General features: G+C 41.0%; 1 protein-coding gene across 1 annotated transcript; it reads right to left on the bottom strand.

Annotated features, from left to right (window-relative positions):
* Positions 1 to 1,192: 1,192 nt before the first annotated feature.
* On the bottom strand, positions 1,193 to 8,021 carry aipl1 (aryl hydrocarbon receptor interacting protein like 1). Its single transcript, XM_022748479.1, has 6 exons — positions 7,843 to 8,021; positions 6,062 to 6,241; positions 3,107 to 3,295; positions 2,728 to 2,904; positions 2,457 to 2,598; positions 1,193 to 1,879 (listed from the first exon to the last, which is right to left on the bottom strand). The coding sequence occupies exons 1-6, from the start codon at positions 7,945 to 7,947 to the stop codon at positions 1,680 to 1,682; spliced, it is 993 nt and encodes a 330-aa protein (XP_022604200.1). The 5' UTR covers positions 7,948 to 8,021; the 3' UTR covers positions 1,193 to 1,679.
* Between the last annotated feature and the right edge of the window lie 8,665 nt (positions 8,022 to 16,686).

Raw genomic sequence — 16,686 nt, 5'->3', positions numbered from 1 at the left:
ACGTTCTTCATACTTCCGGCACGACACTGGCCCCCCTGACGCTATCTTGACGCATCTCGTGTCGGAGCAGGGCAGTCTGGCGATGAGCGCCCTCCCTCCCCCTTTCCCTCTCCTCCTCCCCCCTTTCTTCTCCTCTTCTCAACATCAGCACCAGTGGTTTATGCAGGAAAGCCAGCGGCGGATTGTGCTGCTATGCAGAATTTACTGTAGCCGTCTGTTTTAGTCCGGCACGAGGTTTCCAGTGGCACAACAAGACGTCATAAATCAACTCTTTCTAAGTCAATTTTCTAAATGGCACTGAGGGGATTCAGGTGTGCAGATTTATAAAATGTTTCTCTGAATCAGAAAATATAACAATGCCTATAATTCCCCTGAGATAAATTGCACATGATCTCTGATAAGCGCTGTATTGAAAGTCCACAGGGTTTCTTTTATTTACTTGCCTCAGCTCAGGAAACACTAAGAGCTGCATTAGAATAGGTAGTTGTAATGGGCTGGTCGCTGGCTTTAATGTTTTGTCACGATTTTTTTTTTTCTTAGATCTTCTCCTATTGATTTTCCTCATCGTTAGACTGGTGCATTAGCGTCAGCCTCATTTCCCAGAGTGATTGCTACACTGCACTGTGACCTTTGGTAGTGATGGGTGAATAGAAACTTAATGAAACTGACGCGAATGTGGTGTAGCTACTGTTGATCTATTATTCCATCCAAGTGCATTCAAATGTGCGGGTGCATTTCAGTGCATGTATTTGTCCTTGTTTGGATCTGGCTTTCAGGAAACCCCTGAGAGGAGATGTATTAGTCATAACTCCCTCTTTGCATTACACTCACTCTGTTCCCTTCCATCTCTCACTTTCCTCTTTACCTCACCCCCATTGTAATAAACACTATGCAGTAAGCACTTGCACATGAGGAATGATGGGAAAGAGGCAGTAGATAGTAGATAGCCAGATCATTTATCTTTACAAGCCCCCAGACTCCTCTTGAAGATGTGAAGGCTGCTTATAGGCTCAGGATATTTTCTTCAACAGGGTTCAGGTTGAAACAGAGGTATAATTGTTGTCAGAGCTCCACCTTGTGGAAGGGCAATGTGCTTACAAGACCTAGAGAAGGGACTTTTATATGACTGCTACCTATAAATATAACTTAAGAAACAACAGAGCCACTACTTCAGGTCTTTGACAGAGGGCACATTTATACAAAGTCGTTCCAACAATTTGTTACTGGCAATCATTCAGGGATGGACAGATGAATGGTTGGATGAGTTTTTCATACACATTAACGTGAAATATTCCAAAACAATATTACAAATCATAATTGTAGTATTAAAGGAATAATTAGCTTTTCCCCTTGAGAGTTAGATAAGAGGGATACTACAACACCACTTCCCCTGGATTAGACAAATAACATATATTGTGTTAAGTAATGAGCTTTTGAGGTTCACATTGTATAAGATTATAAGAGTGAAATGTCCTTAATTTAATTTATATAAATTGTCTCAGTCATGGTTTGAAGGAAAAAGGAAAGATAGGCTGTAAGGGCGGGGTTTATATAACTTCCTGATTTATTAAAGCAGGATTGTTTTGTCATTTTAATGGTGGTTAATGGTAAAATTAAGCATGGAGAGTAGTGATTTAACAACATCACTCTTCTCCAGCATTAGCCGCAGTCTCTCCTGGTCAAAACATGCCCTTGTACTTGTCCCTGTCCTCCTGGTTCTTCTCTTCCATGCGCATGTTAAGCACAGCCAGATCCTTCTTGACAGCCTTCTTCATGCCAGGGTCCAGGTCCAGCACCCTGCTGAAGTCCTGCCGAGCCTCCGCCTCGTTCCACACCTCCATGTGGGCCTTCCCTCGCAGGTAAAAGGCCTTCACTACACCTGCAGGCCAAATACAAGCACATACATGTTGGACAGCAGCCTTTCATGTGAGGGACATCTGCAGAGTACGAGCAGGATGACTGTTCTTAACTGAAGTGAGGTATGTAAATGAATAATTTTAACAACTTCTGTTACATTTATTGTATGTGCATCTACAATATGAGCACATAGTAACATGGGCTGTGCATGTTATTGTTGAAATAGAGGCAGCAGACCTTTTGGAGGGGGAAGACTTTTATATACACATTGGACATACTGTATATTTACAGCTACCATAAAAATGTACATACACACACACACACACACACACACACACACACACACACACACACACACACACACACACACACACACACTCACTGTGAAAAACATAACCAACTTGTTAAAGGCTGAATAAACTGTGAGGCTGTAATGCTTACACTGCACGACAGTCTCTCACACTCATAAATCAGCTATGGTAGCTGGAACATAATGATGTACTTAACACAAAACACAACCTTTTTCTGCTTTAAAAATGTCACCGTAACTCCATCATCAAAGGGTCACACCCCATCATCAGTCTGTGTCAATGCCAAACCTGGGTGCTGGTTGATGATGTCGCTGGTGTGCTCGATGACCTCGTAGTACTCTTCCATGCGTAGTAGACACTGGCAGTAGTTGAGGGTTAAGGTGTTGGCCATCTTCTCCAGCTTCATCCAGGGGACATCCCATGCCTTCTCCTGAAGGGGGTAAACAGTTCAGATCCATGTCAGTACATACTGGAAATCCCATGTTTGTGGACTGCTGCCCATATTGTCTTAAAGAAGCAAACAATCATCTGTTTTGAGCAACTTATTTCATTTAATCACCTTAGTCTGAACATTTTTGATGCAGATGACGGCCTCCTTGTACTTTTGCGTGGCCTCCTGGTAGCGTCCTTGTTTGTAGAGCTTGTTCCCCTGGCCATGCAGCACAGGGACAGCCTTCAGCCTCTCTTCATCATTCAGAGCCCACGACTCCCTGTTGTACTCACTGGGCTGCTGCACCTATAAAGGACAAGTTACGGCACTTTAAAATAATATGGTCACTGGCATTAAATGGTCCTGATGTATTACAGTAATCACCACCCCCACAAGCAGATGTTCCTCAGATTTGATCATTTTTACGTTCTCTTTGCCAGCGCAGCTTCTCTGCGACACACATCTCTTCCTCACTGTGAATCTCTGTGCGGTCTCTGCTCTCTCTCACCTTGAGCAGCTCGAGGACAAAGTAGAGAGGTTTTGGCTCTTTCATCAGCTCATCCAGGTCGTCGTAGCCGAGGCTGTGGTAGGCAAACATGTTGGCCATACCACAAGTGTGGACGTGCCAATCGACTGGGTCTTTACCTTCTGCGATGCGTCGCATACTCTTGGACACAAGTGGGTAAACGCCAGTGTGCTGAGGAAGAAGGAGGTAAACAAGAGTCAAACCTGAAAACAGAATCATGAAATAATAATGACCTGAATAATAATAAATGGTCTTTGGTCTAGACTCAAGGCTTGAGGTGACTGAAGTTTGTCATTGGAGCTTCTTAATGTGCAATAATGGATGATCATGGTGATGGTGATGTTTGGGGTTTTGCTCACCTTATGAGTTTTTGCATTTTTCACAGTCTATGAAGCAGCTCAGGATTTTTTATTTAAGTTCTTCTCCTGTTTTAAACTATGTAAAAATACTTTGCTATGATTAAGATTTTGTTTAACATGGTTTTCCCTAAACAAAATAATCAAAAACTGGGGCTGTAAGCACATCTACTCTTACTTCTTCATTGAGAAATCTGGATCAGGCCTTATGCCCCGCCCACCACCGCTGCTCGCGCAAACGAACAGGTGAAACAGTATGATGATGATGATGATGATGATGATGATGATGATGATGATGATGATGATGATTAAGATTAACAGAGGAAACACCTGAGATACTCAGCCACATGTTTGAGCCTCAGTCAGACCCAGACTCAGGCACCCAAATCGGCGACTAGAAGACGTATCAGCACGGTAAGCGCAGTTAATTGGTTATGTTGTTTGTTTGCTCGTTAATCGCAGTGGCTGACACGTGTTAGTGGCTGTGCTAACGCAAACTCTCGCTATCTGTACTGACAAGGTTTCAGTGACTGCTGAAAGGGCAGTGTGTATCAGGATTGTTAGTGTTGCAGGAAACGTCATAGAGAAGTGTTTGAGCCTCAGTCAGACCCAGACTCAGATGAGGAGTTTGATGTGCACCAAAATCGGCGAGTAGCAGACACATCGGAATGGTTCGCATCTTTTATTTTGTTTATGCTGTTTAGTTGCTCGCAACTGGCAGTGGCCCGAAATCTCTCGCTACTCCCTCTATAGTCTACTATATAGTGAGTTCGCCATTTTGTTGTGGTTTCATAGTATCCCTCAATGCATCATGAAAAGTGCACAACCGAAGCAATATATACCATCATGCATTGCGCTTGTGCTGAAAGACAATACAACGGTACAGAGAAAATGACCAGAGTACTGTGTGAAAGTGTTTTCTCATTGTACCGATGAGCTCACTGTATAGTCCTCTACATAGAACTCCCTGGATAGTGAGCAGGGAGTAGTGAATGAGTGAGTGATGTTGGACACAACCACAGTGTTAGTGGTTGTGCGAATGCAAACTCTCGCTCTCTGTACTAACAAGGTTTCACATTTATTTTGGCCGCAACTGCTTATTTCGCTAATGATATGTCTTTTATTATGTAAAAAACATCATATGGACATGTTGATAAGGTTAAAAACTTGATTTTCATGGGAGGAGGTCTTTAAGATGGCATTGCTTTTTATAGATTTTATTTCAAAATATGTATGGAAAAGAAAGCAAAATAAAGAAAGCAAACAACAATAACCAATAGAATTTGACATAAGTAATGAATTCTAAGTAAACACACCAACAAATACCTCATGTCCGAAAAAGGCAGGAGGAAATTAATACTTATTATTACCTGTCCCCTCTCTAATGCTCAATTTATAAACCTAAAAAAATAATCTTAGTGATTATCACGCATCCAAATATGTTTATCTGGTGATCAGTAACAACAAATACAACTGCAGCATCCACTAAGAGCATTGGAAAATGAGAAAAATTCTTCTTATGCACAGACTTAATTTTGTTGATGTGGCGTAATGACCATATTCCTTTACTTACACATACCATTCACATGAAATGTGGTTAATTTTAGATGGAACTGATCTAAGATGGATTGTAATTTAAACGCAGTTTTGAGTTGTTTCACATTAGTAGTCTGTTTCCTCAGTTCAACAGGTTGAGGTTGCCCTCCACTGGATGGGAATGCTGCTGCAGAACATATCCAGTGGAGGGTGCGGAGCAGCCATGTTGTTCAGAGGAGTGAATAAACGCTCTAAGCCCAATCACATCTAATCAGAGTGGAGGGGAGTCGGTTGTGCTGATTCAGCAGGAATCAGAGCCGATTAGGGGAAAGTGAGGCCGCTGCAGATTAATGACAGTATGCCTCAATGCATCTGTCTCTGACAGTGCGCCACACACACACCACAGGACACAACAAATTATAGATTACATAAGAAAGACGTACATCAACACATATCCAGAGGAGGTATGTTTGCTTCATAACACCTGTACAGGGGCATATATGTTTATGTGCCAGATATCTGTATGAGCAGGAAGGTCACACAGAAACAACATCCATAAAGTCAAAACATTACTCCCAAAGAAAATGAAAGTGAGGCATAGTGTTTTTAATACATGACTATTTGTCATAAATCACATATATTATTATGTAAGTGTTTCTAGTTCATGTCTTCTGTTGATCCAGTTTTGAAAAAGTTGTGAGCTCCCATTCTGTTATCTGTTCACCCTGAGCAGCCTGTTAGTGATGTGTTTCTATTATCTGGCAGTGTTGATTTTATATTTCATGACCATGGGTGTTATCAAGGATAGTGCAGTACATGCTTATGCTTTATGTTTAGGCTTTACATTTATAATTGGAGCAGATGATACTCGTGCTGATTTGTGCATTGTTATTGAAAGCAGAGTCTTCAACATCTGCAGTATGATGGCACTCTGTCCAAAGTGCACAGTCACACTTGTACTAACACACTATAAACCACTGTGCTTCAAAAACAATCAAAAAAAGAAAAGGAAACATAAAAAAAGAACTTTTTCTGTAGGACTCACAGTGGTGTCACACCAGAACTCAGCCACCTCACCGATCCTCATGGAGGACAACAGGGTCTCCCAGATGTCCAGTTTAAACATGTTGCCGATAACAATCTCCATGGGTGTCCCCACCACTTTGCTGTCATCTATCACTGTGCGTTCATCATCACACAGCTGGGTGCGGAAGTGGAACGTCACCTGGAGAAAAGAAGAAGGAACTACATGAAGCTTGTGTACAATGTTGACAAAAGTAGGGAAAGTTAATCATAATGAAAGTCTTATGTCAGGTTTAAAAATAGACATCGGCTCTTCCAGGTAACACAGCAGCTTATGTGACATAACTAAAAGAAAGACCAAGTAGTTGGGACTTGAAGTGCAGGTGATCAGAAATAGCATCAGATGAAATGGCACGAGTTGTCACAAATCAAAACTCACTGACAGGCAAAGATAACATGTTTTGTTAAAACTGGGCCCCCCCAAACACAACTGAGCATCAGTCTCAAAAAAAATGTTATGTCACAAGCTTCACACAGCTCAGTTATTCAACAGGGCAGACAGACATGCGGAAGGACAGACATGCCAAGGTTGCATGGTTGTATAACATCCAAAGAAAGTGAAACCATTTAGCAGAACTGAGTGTACACTGTGGTCAACTGTGGCTTTCATGATCTTCTTCCATGTTTCAATTTGTCAGTGCCCTCATGTAAAGTACCAGCAAAAGTCAAGAATGATTTTATGAACCTAGGATGATGTCGTTCCCTTAATGACTTGTGGGTCATCAGTTGTAAACACTATTAGGGAAATAACTTGAGGTGCAGAAAAAAAAAATACAGAAACCGTAAAACAGGGTCAATAAGCTACACAGGTTGATAGAACAGCTATAGATATAAATAGGAATATAACAATGCCACACACTCATTTAACATATAAGAAACACATATTGTATAACAGCTTTTTTTTATGTTAGACTAATTTTGTCAAACCTGGTGCAGCTGGTTATTAAAAGTGTATTGGATTAAAATAACATTAAAGGGGCAGTGAGTGATATATGTGCTCTATCTACCTCTACTGGCTGCAAGTGGGAATCGTAACAACATAAACCTGCCTCCCCTCACTCATCCTGTTGAACTGCGTTGGCTTAAAATTGGCAACAAGTCAGGAAAATAAAATCCATAAATCACAAATAATGAGGCCGTCCGTATTTATCAACAATCCCTTTCAAACCTTTACAAATTGTGGTCATACAGGCCAATAACAGTTTCTCTTACTTCTCCTTTACTATGAATCTAGTGCCTATGAAGAAGTGTCCTTACAACACAGCTCTTTAGCTTAATGTGCAAATAGCTGGTCTGATCGCAGTTTGGTAAAACAGAGCCTTCGTTTGGACATTATCTATTCTTTCTTTGATGCCTTGCAACAGTTTTACTATGGTCCAACTGTTCTGCTTTGTCTCTACATGGTCATATGATGCTGTGCACAGTATGATAATTAAGCGCGTATGCTGAGTTTCATTCATATCTCTAATTAGATTTAAAATAGAGTAACAAGCTTTGTGAGTCACATTTTAATTCATCCTGTTTCATTTGTCCAAAACATACATACTGTACTGTAGCTACTATTTATCTGAAATATGGTTCAGTGCAGTGAAATAGCTGTGAGCCCACACAGCCTAGTCTGTACTGGATGACAGCTAAGTTGTTTGAAAGCCTAAGTGCAAGTAAAGACATATTTAGGTGGATACCCATCAGTGGCTCTCTGGATTTATCTAAAGTGTCTAACGTAGTGGAGGCCTAGAGTACCTTCGCTCCTGTGATGAATTTTGGGATTTCTCCGGTTCCTCCGTGCAGGATCGTTTTCTTGATTCCCTCTGATCCCAGCAGCATTGTATCCTGCATATCCGACATCTTTTTGGTTTATTGTTACGGCTCACCTGATTACCATGCATATACGGTCATATATCTGCGTGTATCATACAACATGTGGCAGGGGTATGTATGACTTGGGAGGTGTCGTTCCCGGTGGATTAGTTTAGGCAGGGATAATGAGATTACAAACTTCTCCTCCTCTCCTTATGTTTCATCATCTATCTGCTGCTACTTGTATTAGTCAGTCATCATCAGCATTTTCTGTGCGTACACAGAAACATCCAGAAAGGAGGAGAAACAGTGAGTCAGAGTGAGAGAAAAATAAAGTGGAGCGAGATCTTGGATGGCTACTACCACAGCAACGGTTGCCTTATATGAGGGGAGGAGAGTCTAAATCTGTTGAATGTGCCACAAGAGCAGAACTGCAGTGTGTGTGCGTGCGTGTGTGCGTGCATGCGCATATGTGTGTGAGAGAAAGAAAGAAAACACAAACAAGTCTGTGAGAATAGGACATGGTTTCCATTCTAGAGGAAATTTCCTGGATTTATGTGGATGTGGTGATCTGAACAATGCCGAGAATACTGAGAAATGGTGGAGCAGACAATTACAGTATGGACTCTTTGACCTTGTCTATTAAACATCTGTCTCCCATCTGGGTTGTGTGAGTGTGTGTGTGTGTGTGTGTGAGAGAGAGAGAGAGAGAGAGAGAGTAATCCAAAGCTCCTGTAGTATTTGCTAACAAAGTCTGCAAGCAGTTTGAGGGGGCAATTATTCTCTAACATTACCCAGTGTTAATGCCTTATTCCATACTAATTGCACAAATAGAAAACCCCATAACTGCATCTTGGCAACACTCACAATTGTATAACTTTACAGCTTTGTGTTTCCTGTGTGGAGCAAAGTGAAGGAGTGGGTAATTCACCATGAATTATCAGGCAAGGCTGCTGTCTTTGTCTGTATTCAAATAAGCCCTCCATATGCTTGGAAAGTGCTGCAATGTACTATCAAGTTTGTCCTTTTTTTTTTTTTTTTTCCACTGATGTGACAAACGGGATTGGGCAACAGTTTGGTATGCATTTGGCGGCTCTCCGAGATAGAGGCAGAGAGCAGATTTTACTCCCTCTTGTGGAGGAGGTTGGTAGAGCAGCAAGAGTTTCTCCTCTCCCTGATCAAATTGGGCCTGGCCCGAAAGCGTTGCTCATGTGGACATGTAACGACCTTTGAAACATTTCTATGTGAGACCGAGTTACATGAATAAACCGTATCTGACTGGACTTGTTGTGACACAAATCTTTATAGTTAATCTTTAACAGTCACACACATTTTCAATTTGTGACCCTACACAGGTGGTAGCAGGTTGTGGTGGTGGATTCATGGGGAATGACATCATAATGTTGATGACATTATACTTAAATAATACAAATGATTTTAAAAACAGGTAGATTGTTTATCCTCTTTCTGGACTTTGCTCTGCTGTCCTATTTCTGTGGTTTTGGAAACACTGAAACACTGAAAATGCAACATGGGCATATGGTGGGGGTGCTTCTCTTGGATGACAGGTTTGTGTTGCTATAGTTACAGCTTTGTACATCATCACCATCATATCTCAGAGTTTAAAAGAAAAAGGGAAAAAAAAAGTGATTAATCTTCATTGCTGGGCCCCTGTATTCAGAGGAAGTATGTACTGAAGACAGTCTACAGTTGGTGATTTCAAGGTTGTATCTGTGTCCTCACCTCTGGTCATTGCAGCAAGCCATACAACCTGTTGGAGAGGTAATACTATGACAATGGTGTGTGTTGGAGCTCAGGCTTTGTGTCAGAGTGACTCATACCGCTTGCGTCACACCGCCTACACCTTTCACTGCTGCTCTGCCTATGCGTGTTAGGTGCATTTGTGTTTGTGTGTACATGCACATCTGAATCTGCTGCATGTACAGTGTAGCGTGGGAAATCGATTGTGCCAGTTTGCTGAACCGCGTGCATACAAGTCTTAGAGAACAGGTTCAGCTACGCGCAGTCCTGCCTGCAGGAGGTACAACGCGGTCGCCATCATATTGAGCCCTGCTGGAAACTCGTCACTGATGCATTAGTTCCACTTTAAGCAAGTCATCCTCTATTTCTGGAAAGTACAGTCATGGGTTTCCTGGGGAGGAGCCATTCCCCATGTAAGAGCCATTCATTCATATACATAACACACGGGGCAAGGCTCCTTCCATGACGCACAACATACACGTACATAGCATAATGTTTATGAATGTGTAAACCTTTTGTGCTTCTGCTGTGGGAATGAGGCGAGAGAGAGAGACAGCGGGTGTGGGAGAGAGAGAGAGAGAAAATCCTTTCTTTCCCTGCCAGACTGACATGTAGAGCTGATCCAGCAGATGCAAGGAAGAGAAACGGCCAATAAGAGCAGTGTCGGGGTCAGTATGCAAGTCTAGGAGACATCACACACACACACACACACACACACACACACACACTTTGATAAATGATAACTACTTACTTTGCAGACTGAAATGATAAAAACCAACAAGTAAAATGAAACATGATGCATTGTACAGTATACTGAACTACTTAACACCACGTAAAATAGTTAATGTTAGTCCCAACTTCACAAGTCAAACATTAAGATGCTGCTCATGTATTGAAGCATCAATTATAAATATCCAGCTATAAAAGATATTATTGACATTGACGCAATCTAATGTGTAATTAGTGCTATTAGTAGATTTTGTCGATAATACTTAATACTACTTTTTACTAAAAACCTGCATCAGAAAAAGGATTTTTGCCACTTGGCGCTGTCCAACAAGTCGTAAACGCAGCCCTGACATATTGTCACCTTATAAAGTTGTTATATGTGTTAAGCAAACACTTCTTAACATAACATATCCAGCAGACACGAGTAACATTCATTTGGAGTCGTGTTTGTTTCCTCCTGACAAATATATGTCCAATTCAATCTCCTGTCAGCTCTGTTTTTAGTCTCAACCCAACTCCTGAGGGAGATATCAGGCTTTAAAGCTGCTAGATACTCCACGATGTTCAACAGCTAGTTGCAAACTTTGTCTTGCTGACATTTGATTCAGGCCAAATAGTGTATTGTGGATTTGTTAGGACTGTTCTCCTGAAAACAGCTTCCTGCTACGTCTAGAAATAATGCTGATGAGAGCAGTGAGAGTCAACCAAAGTTGAGGGGGAACAAACAAAATAATTAGCTGAGAGGAAAAAAAAATCATATGACATAACCATTTGATCCTTTAATACAAATATATGACGGGAATAGTTTTAAGGAAAATTATGAAAGCAAGACTTGTTTGTAATATTTGTAATTTTAAGTTCTGTATAGTTCTTCCATGACTATCACACACACACACACACACACACACACACACACACACACACACACACACAGACACACAGATCAAGGCCAAGGCACTATGTATTCTATGCTATGCTTCTGTGTTTGTGTATGTGTGTATAGTTCAGGTTGAGGAGAAGTGACGGAGAGGGTTAAACAGTGAATCACAGCCTCTCTGACGCTCACACAGACACATATTCTTAGACACAGAGCTGCTCTGGTTAATCTACCTCTTGTATATACACCTACATTCTGGTCTGAAGACAAACGCACATATTCATAACATAAGGTTTCATCTGTTTGGACATTGGAAGGAAATCACTAGAAACTTCCAACCGACAGATGCTTTCCAACACTCCCTACAATTATGATGACATGTGTTTCCTGAAGAATCTGTTACTCTTTTTTAGTTGAATCAGTCTGAATTTTTTTTATATGATGATTTATTGGTTTGGGATAGTCTGGCAAAGCTATTCCATAATTTTTGCTTTGCACATTTTGGTATACATGGATGAAATACTTGGAAACAGATGTAATAATTACTTATAGCATTACGTAAGATGTGCAGTAAGATACTAAAATCACTGACACAACCTTGAACTTGCCTGTATTTATTTGAGGTTACATATTTGCAAGGTCCAGTCTGTCCAGTCCAGGACTTGTTGTGAGTGTCAGCTGCTTACATCAGGCCTCAGATATCAGGATGTAGACTACACATTAGTGCCAGGAAGTGTTTTTTTCTGTCAGTATTTACCGGATCTCTTTTATTGAGTATTTCCAGTTTTGAGGATTGCCTATTGTGCACCTTTCAGGCCGACAGAGTACAGGAAACATTAGGATATGCAACACATGATAACATATTAAGCTGTATGATACATAAAGCTGAGAACTTATTATATCAAGACTTGTTTTTACTAGACTTTCTGTGATAATTGTGTTGATGCGACATGTGAGTAAATAAACTAAATTCTCCCAAATCATGTGTTGAATCATGGCAGTAGAATAAATAATAATCAATCTAATCTGGGGACAATGTAAGTATTTCAATCAAAATGCAAAACAGTTACAAGCAGCGAGCGCATACAACTACGGTAAGCCCTGAGGCTAAAACATGTGGCAGTCAGTCAGCTACTGCTCTGCTTAAAGCAAGCTACATGTTGTCATTAAGTACTCGTGAGTTTGTAACAGTATTTAAGATTGTATATACTTCCATTTATGTGGCTGGCAGTTAGTTTGGTATCATGTATACGCCCAGCAGGAGGGAGAAGCCCAGAGGTTTGGAGTGCAGCATATGGCTATTTCCTGGGAAGAGTATGTACCAGTGTAAACTTGTTTCATATCGAAACTGCAAAGGTATCAGAAGATTAGTTTGTCCCTTTTTGGGCAGTGTCTAGAACAAGTAGGTATGGAAATTCTTTTACAGCAGCTGCCATTGTCTTCATGAACAAATTAATTATCAGTGGTTGGTACTGCCCTGTACTGTACTACTCTGTTCCTGTTCTGTGCTTGTTGTTGTGATGAACAACAAACTGCCTTCAGGGACGTCCTCAAAGTCCTCCAGCAATACTTTCATGCTGATATACTGAACGTCATGGCTGCAACACCTAATACCATTCAGTGTGATGCCATTTGCCATAAGTTAATGACAGCTGTCCTCAACAGATGAGGATACAGAGGATGGACTGATAAACAGCAACACCCCAACAACACCTGCAGTGTTTTTTTTTTATTTATTTTTTTTATTTTAACTGATAAGCCAGTGAAGCACAAGAAAGAAAAATGACATTTGCTCCATCAGGTGTTCAGCCTTTGCCAATGCAATGCAATGCTTCTGCAGTGACATGAGGCAGTGCATTAATACACAAGTGAGTGTCACTTTCAAATCTGTCCAGATCAACTGAATCAGCAGAATAAATGTCCAGGTTTCACCACATCATCTGTATCATTCATAATGACAGCTGACAATAAAACCGATGAATGGGACAGTAAAAAGCTACTCCATTTTCTTCTCTAGTCTTCCAGATTAGGAAGTGAAATTGTTAAGATTTCCAGTCCATCCCTCATATTTCCTCCAAAGATTTGAAAAGGATAAGCGAGATGGCAGCGGTTCAGTCAAACCAGTCAAATCCTCCAGGCGCAGGCGATTTCATATTTGGATCTTCAGTTCAACTTTTTAAACTGTGCGTATGCTTTGTTTATCTAAGTGACCAAAATGCAGGAAAGCTGTGCACACAACTCACATTCATAGATTACAGATGTCTGTGGAATTTGAACAATCACCCGCTCGACTTCGCTCTTTACAATGTATCTTTTGAACTAATTCATGGCTGAACGAAGGTCTTCTGGTCCTGATTTCCATCATATCTGTAGTGTTCATCGCCAGATCGTACAGGTGTTTGTTATATTGTTTCCGACCCTTGTAATGTTCCACTAGCTCATATTTCTACACACATATTGTAGAACAAGGTCACAGATTGGAAAAGATTGCATAAGAAATGGCAGACTCCCAACCATGTCTTACAAAACTCTGCTGCGAGTCAACAAGACAATGATGATTTTTGTTCTATGGCTGAGAAATTTAACCCTGCATCACACAGGTCTGGTCCACATAGTGGTAACCACTGAATTCCATATTCTTTGTGTAAATCCAGTCTAATCGTGCAGTAGAAGTCGTCCCTGACATCTACAAAGCAGACTATTGGCTGCTTGCCCAAGCAGAAAAGGTCAGAGGTCAGACTTACTGCTCTCTAAACCACTGAGAGAAGGGACTTTTGACCCTGCAGCACTTCTTCTGACCAACAGGAGGACTGCTGGATAACTCATTAAGTGTGCGTATCTCTGTGTGTGTGTGTGTGTGTGTGTGTGTGTGTGTGTGTGTGTGTGGTGTGTGTGTGTGTGCACACTGTAGCTGTCCTGACTTGCAAAATTCTCAGGAACAGCCTGCACTGAAGTCTTGTGAAGTCATGCAGTGGGTAACGACAGGCGAGATGTTTCTGGACTGACACATTAGCTCAGATTCTCCATGTGTGCACATCAGTTGCTGCTCTTAAATTACACACAATTTACTTAAAACAGTCTCTGTAGAGGTAGAGTAAAAATACATAGCTCAGTGAGTGATTATTTCCTCTAAGTATTCTGTACCATGTAATCTTTTAGCCAGTGCACAAGGATGTGTATTGTTTTGCTCTGATATTCACGGCCCCGTCCTAATCCCCGCTCTCGTCAGAGATGCTGGCCTTTGGCTCTTTGGCTCTGTGGCTCTTCCCAGCCACAGCTTCCCCTGACGGGGCCCCTGCCGTCCTCTCCGCCTGGCCCCGACCTTTAGCTACATACCAGAACACATAGCAGCAAGGACAAAGGGCAAATGCACACGACACATAAACACACTCATACAGTACATACTGGCTCCCTGTTTCTTAGGCACTCACTAATGCAAAGGTGTCCTCTGTGGCACGGGAATCATGGGCTCTAGGTCTGTCATGTGCAACGAAAAGGAAGAACATAAAATGATTCTACATCCACACACACATGCATACTCACAGCATGGTCACTCACACACCCACCCTCACAGTTCACACAATCACATGAGCTGGGTTAGCCAGGGTGACCAGTTGGCTATATTCTGGGACAGGAAAGGGGCCAATAAATAAACAGTTGCTATTAGTGGTTGACAAGACTAGAAAAGCGCTATACAAGTACAGTCCATATACCATTATATTTAATCTTACATGATATTTATTTAATCAGTTGCTTTGGTGCACTTGATTTTTCACAAATCATCCCCTCTACACTTCACATTAGATATGATGCTGGTTAGTTTAGATTTTAGTTGCAACTTTAAAAGAATATTTTAGTGATTTATTAAAGCAATTTCAGAAAATCAGGGGACTTGCCAAAAGACAAAATATGAATAAAGAATCTTTGCAATTACTGTACTGTACAGCAGAGGCCAAGATACCCTGACTTTTATATTCTAATATGTGTCGGAAAAATTGGACTCTCCACTGCCTGAGATGCATCTTGATACTTTCTTTCGCTGGCCTGGGAAATGCCCACATAATTTCAACTCCATATCCGCAGTTTGTAACCCAGGATTTGAGTTAAATAAATGGAGCATCCAAACCCAGACTGAGATTATGTCACTGGATCAGTTTTTTAGACTTTACAAAGCTCCTCCACAGCCACAGAAGACGTCACACAACTGTTTTAAGAGGCTGAGTAGTACTCCCTGTGTCTTGTACATTGACTTTAACATGTAAAATCAGTGTCCCTTTAAGAACTACAAGCTACTCTATGTATGGAAGAGCTGTTGAATAAACATACTAGAGTGCAGAAATAATCTGCAGCAGTACTCATCAGCAGGTCCTTACTCTACACTTTAAAACCCCCTATGTAAAGGATCATCTATTAACTTTCTTATTGTTTCTTGAGGTTGATTTGGTGAATGTACATCTGTAGCTGCAACTTGTCATATCCAGGTGGCTGTGAGTTGTCAGTGGTTTCAGTAGTAATTGACAGTATAGTTTTGATGAGACACTGACAAAGACAAGGCAAATCCTCCCATGCCCATGCTGTGAGCTAATAGTACTAATTGACCTGATAGACCCAACAGTCTGTGCAGATCTGTACAGACCTAATCCTAGTGTTTACTTTCAACAAGAGCTCATGCCACTAATGAGACATGTACTAAAACATCCAGATGTCTCTCTCTACCTTCTGCATGTCAAACAAAATGCAAACTGAGACTGTATACAGACACAGAAACATTCATCGCAGGACATTATCATGAGGTCAATTCTGCTAATATAACACAAGGGAAGGCACAGGTCAAAACATTAAAAATCATACCCATACTGCACTGTCCAAGGTGAAGCTGAGTATCATTTACATTCTGAACCTCTAGTCTTAAAGCTTTGTTGCTACAGTAGCATGTTAACAAGCCCTGGCTACTTTGACTGTTTTTCATTTAGGAGCATGCAAATGCAGAGACATTAAAGCCAATAAAATATACTTGATTTACCAACTGAATTCTTTGCAGCAAACAGACGTTCTCAACACTAGACAGATGAGATGTGTGATGTCAAATTATAGCTGTTGATGCCCATTTTTGATCAGCTAAAGACAAATACAAACCATCAATTTAGCAGTAGGACAGTGAATTTTCTAACACCTCTCTCCCAGTCTCACGTGTTACACTTTAACTATGTCCCTGTACAAATGATTAAACAGAAGAAAGTTACTGCAATCATCTATATGTAGCTGCAATAAACACATAACATCTTTTTTGCTCTATGTAACAATTTGATAATGTTAGAAACCTTGATGAAAATCATTTAAAGTGTCTTGAGCAAGGTAAAATGAACTCACTGCACTTTTTTTTTCTTTTTCTTTTCATCTTCCATGACCTGGTGTGTCAT

Source organism: Seriola dumerili, unplaced genomic scaffold (genome assembly GCF_002260705.1).
Source record: "Seriola dumerili isolate Sdu_G_001 unplaced genomic scaffold, Sdu_1.0 BDQW01000122.1, whole genome shotgun sequence".
Taxonomy (NCBI): Eukaryota; Metazoa; Chordata; class Actinopteri; order Carangiformes; family Carangidae; genus Seriola; species Seriola dumerili.
The sequence above is the reverse complement of the archived record's forward strand: the minus strand, read 5'-3'. Positions and strand labels throughout refer to the sequence as shown.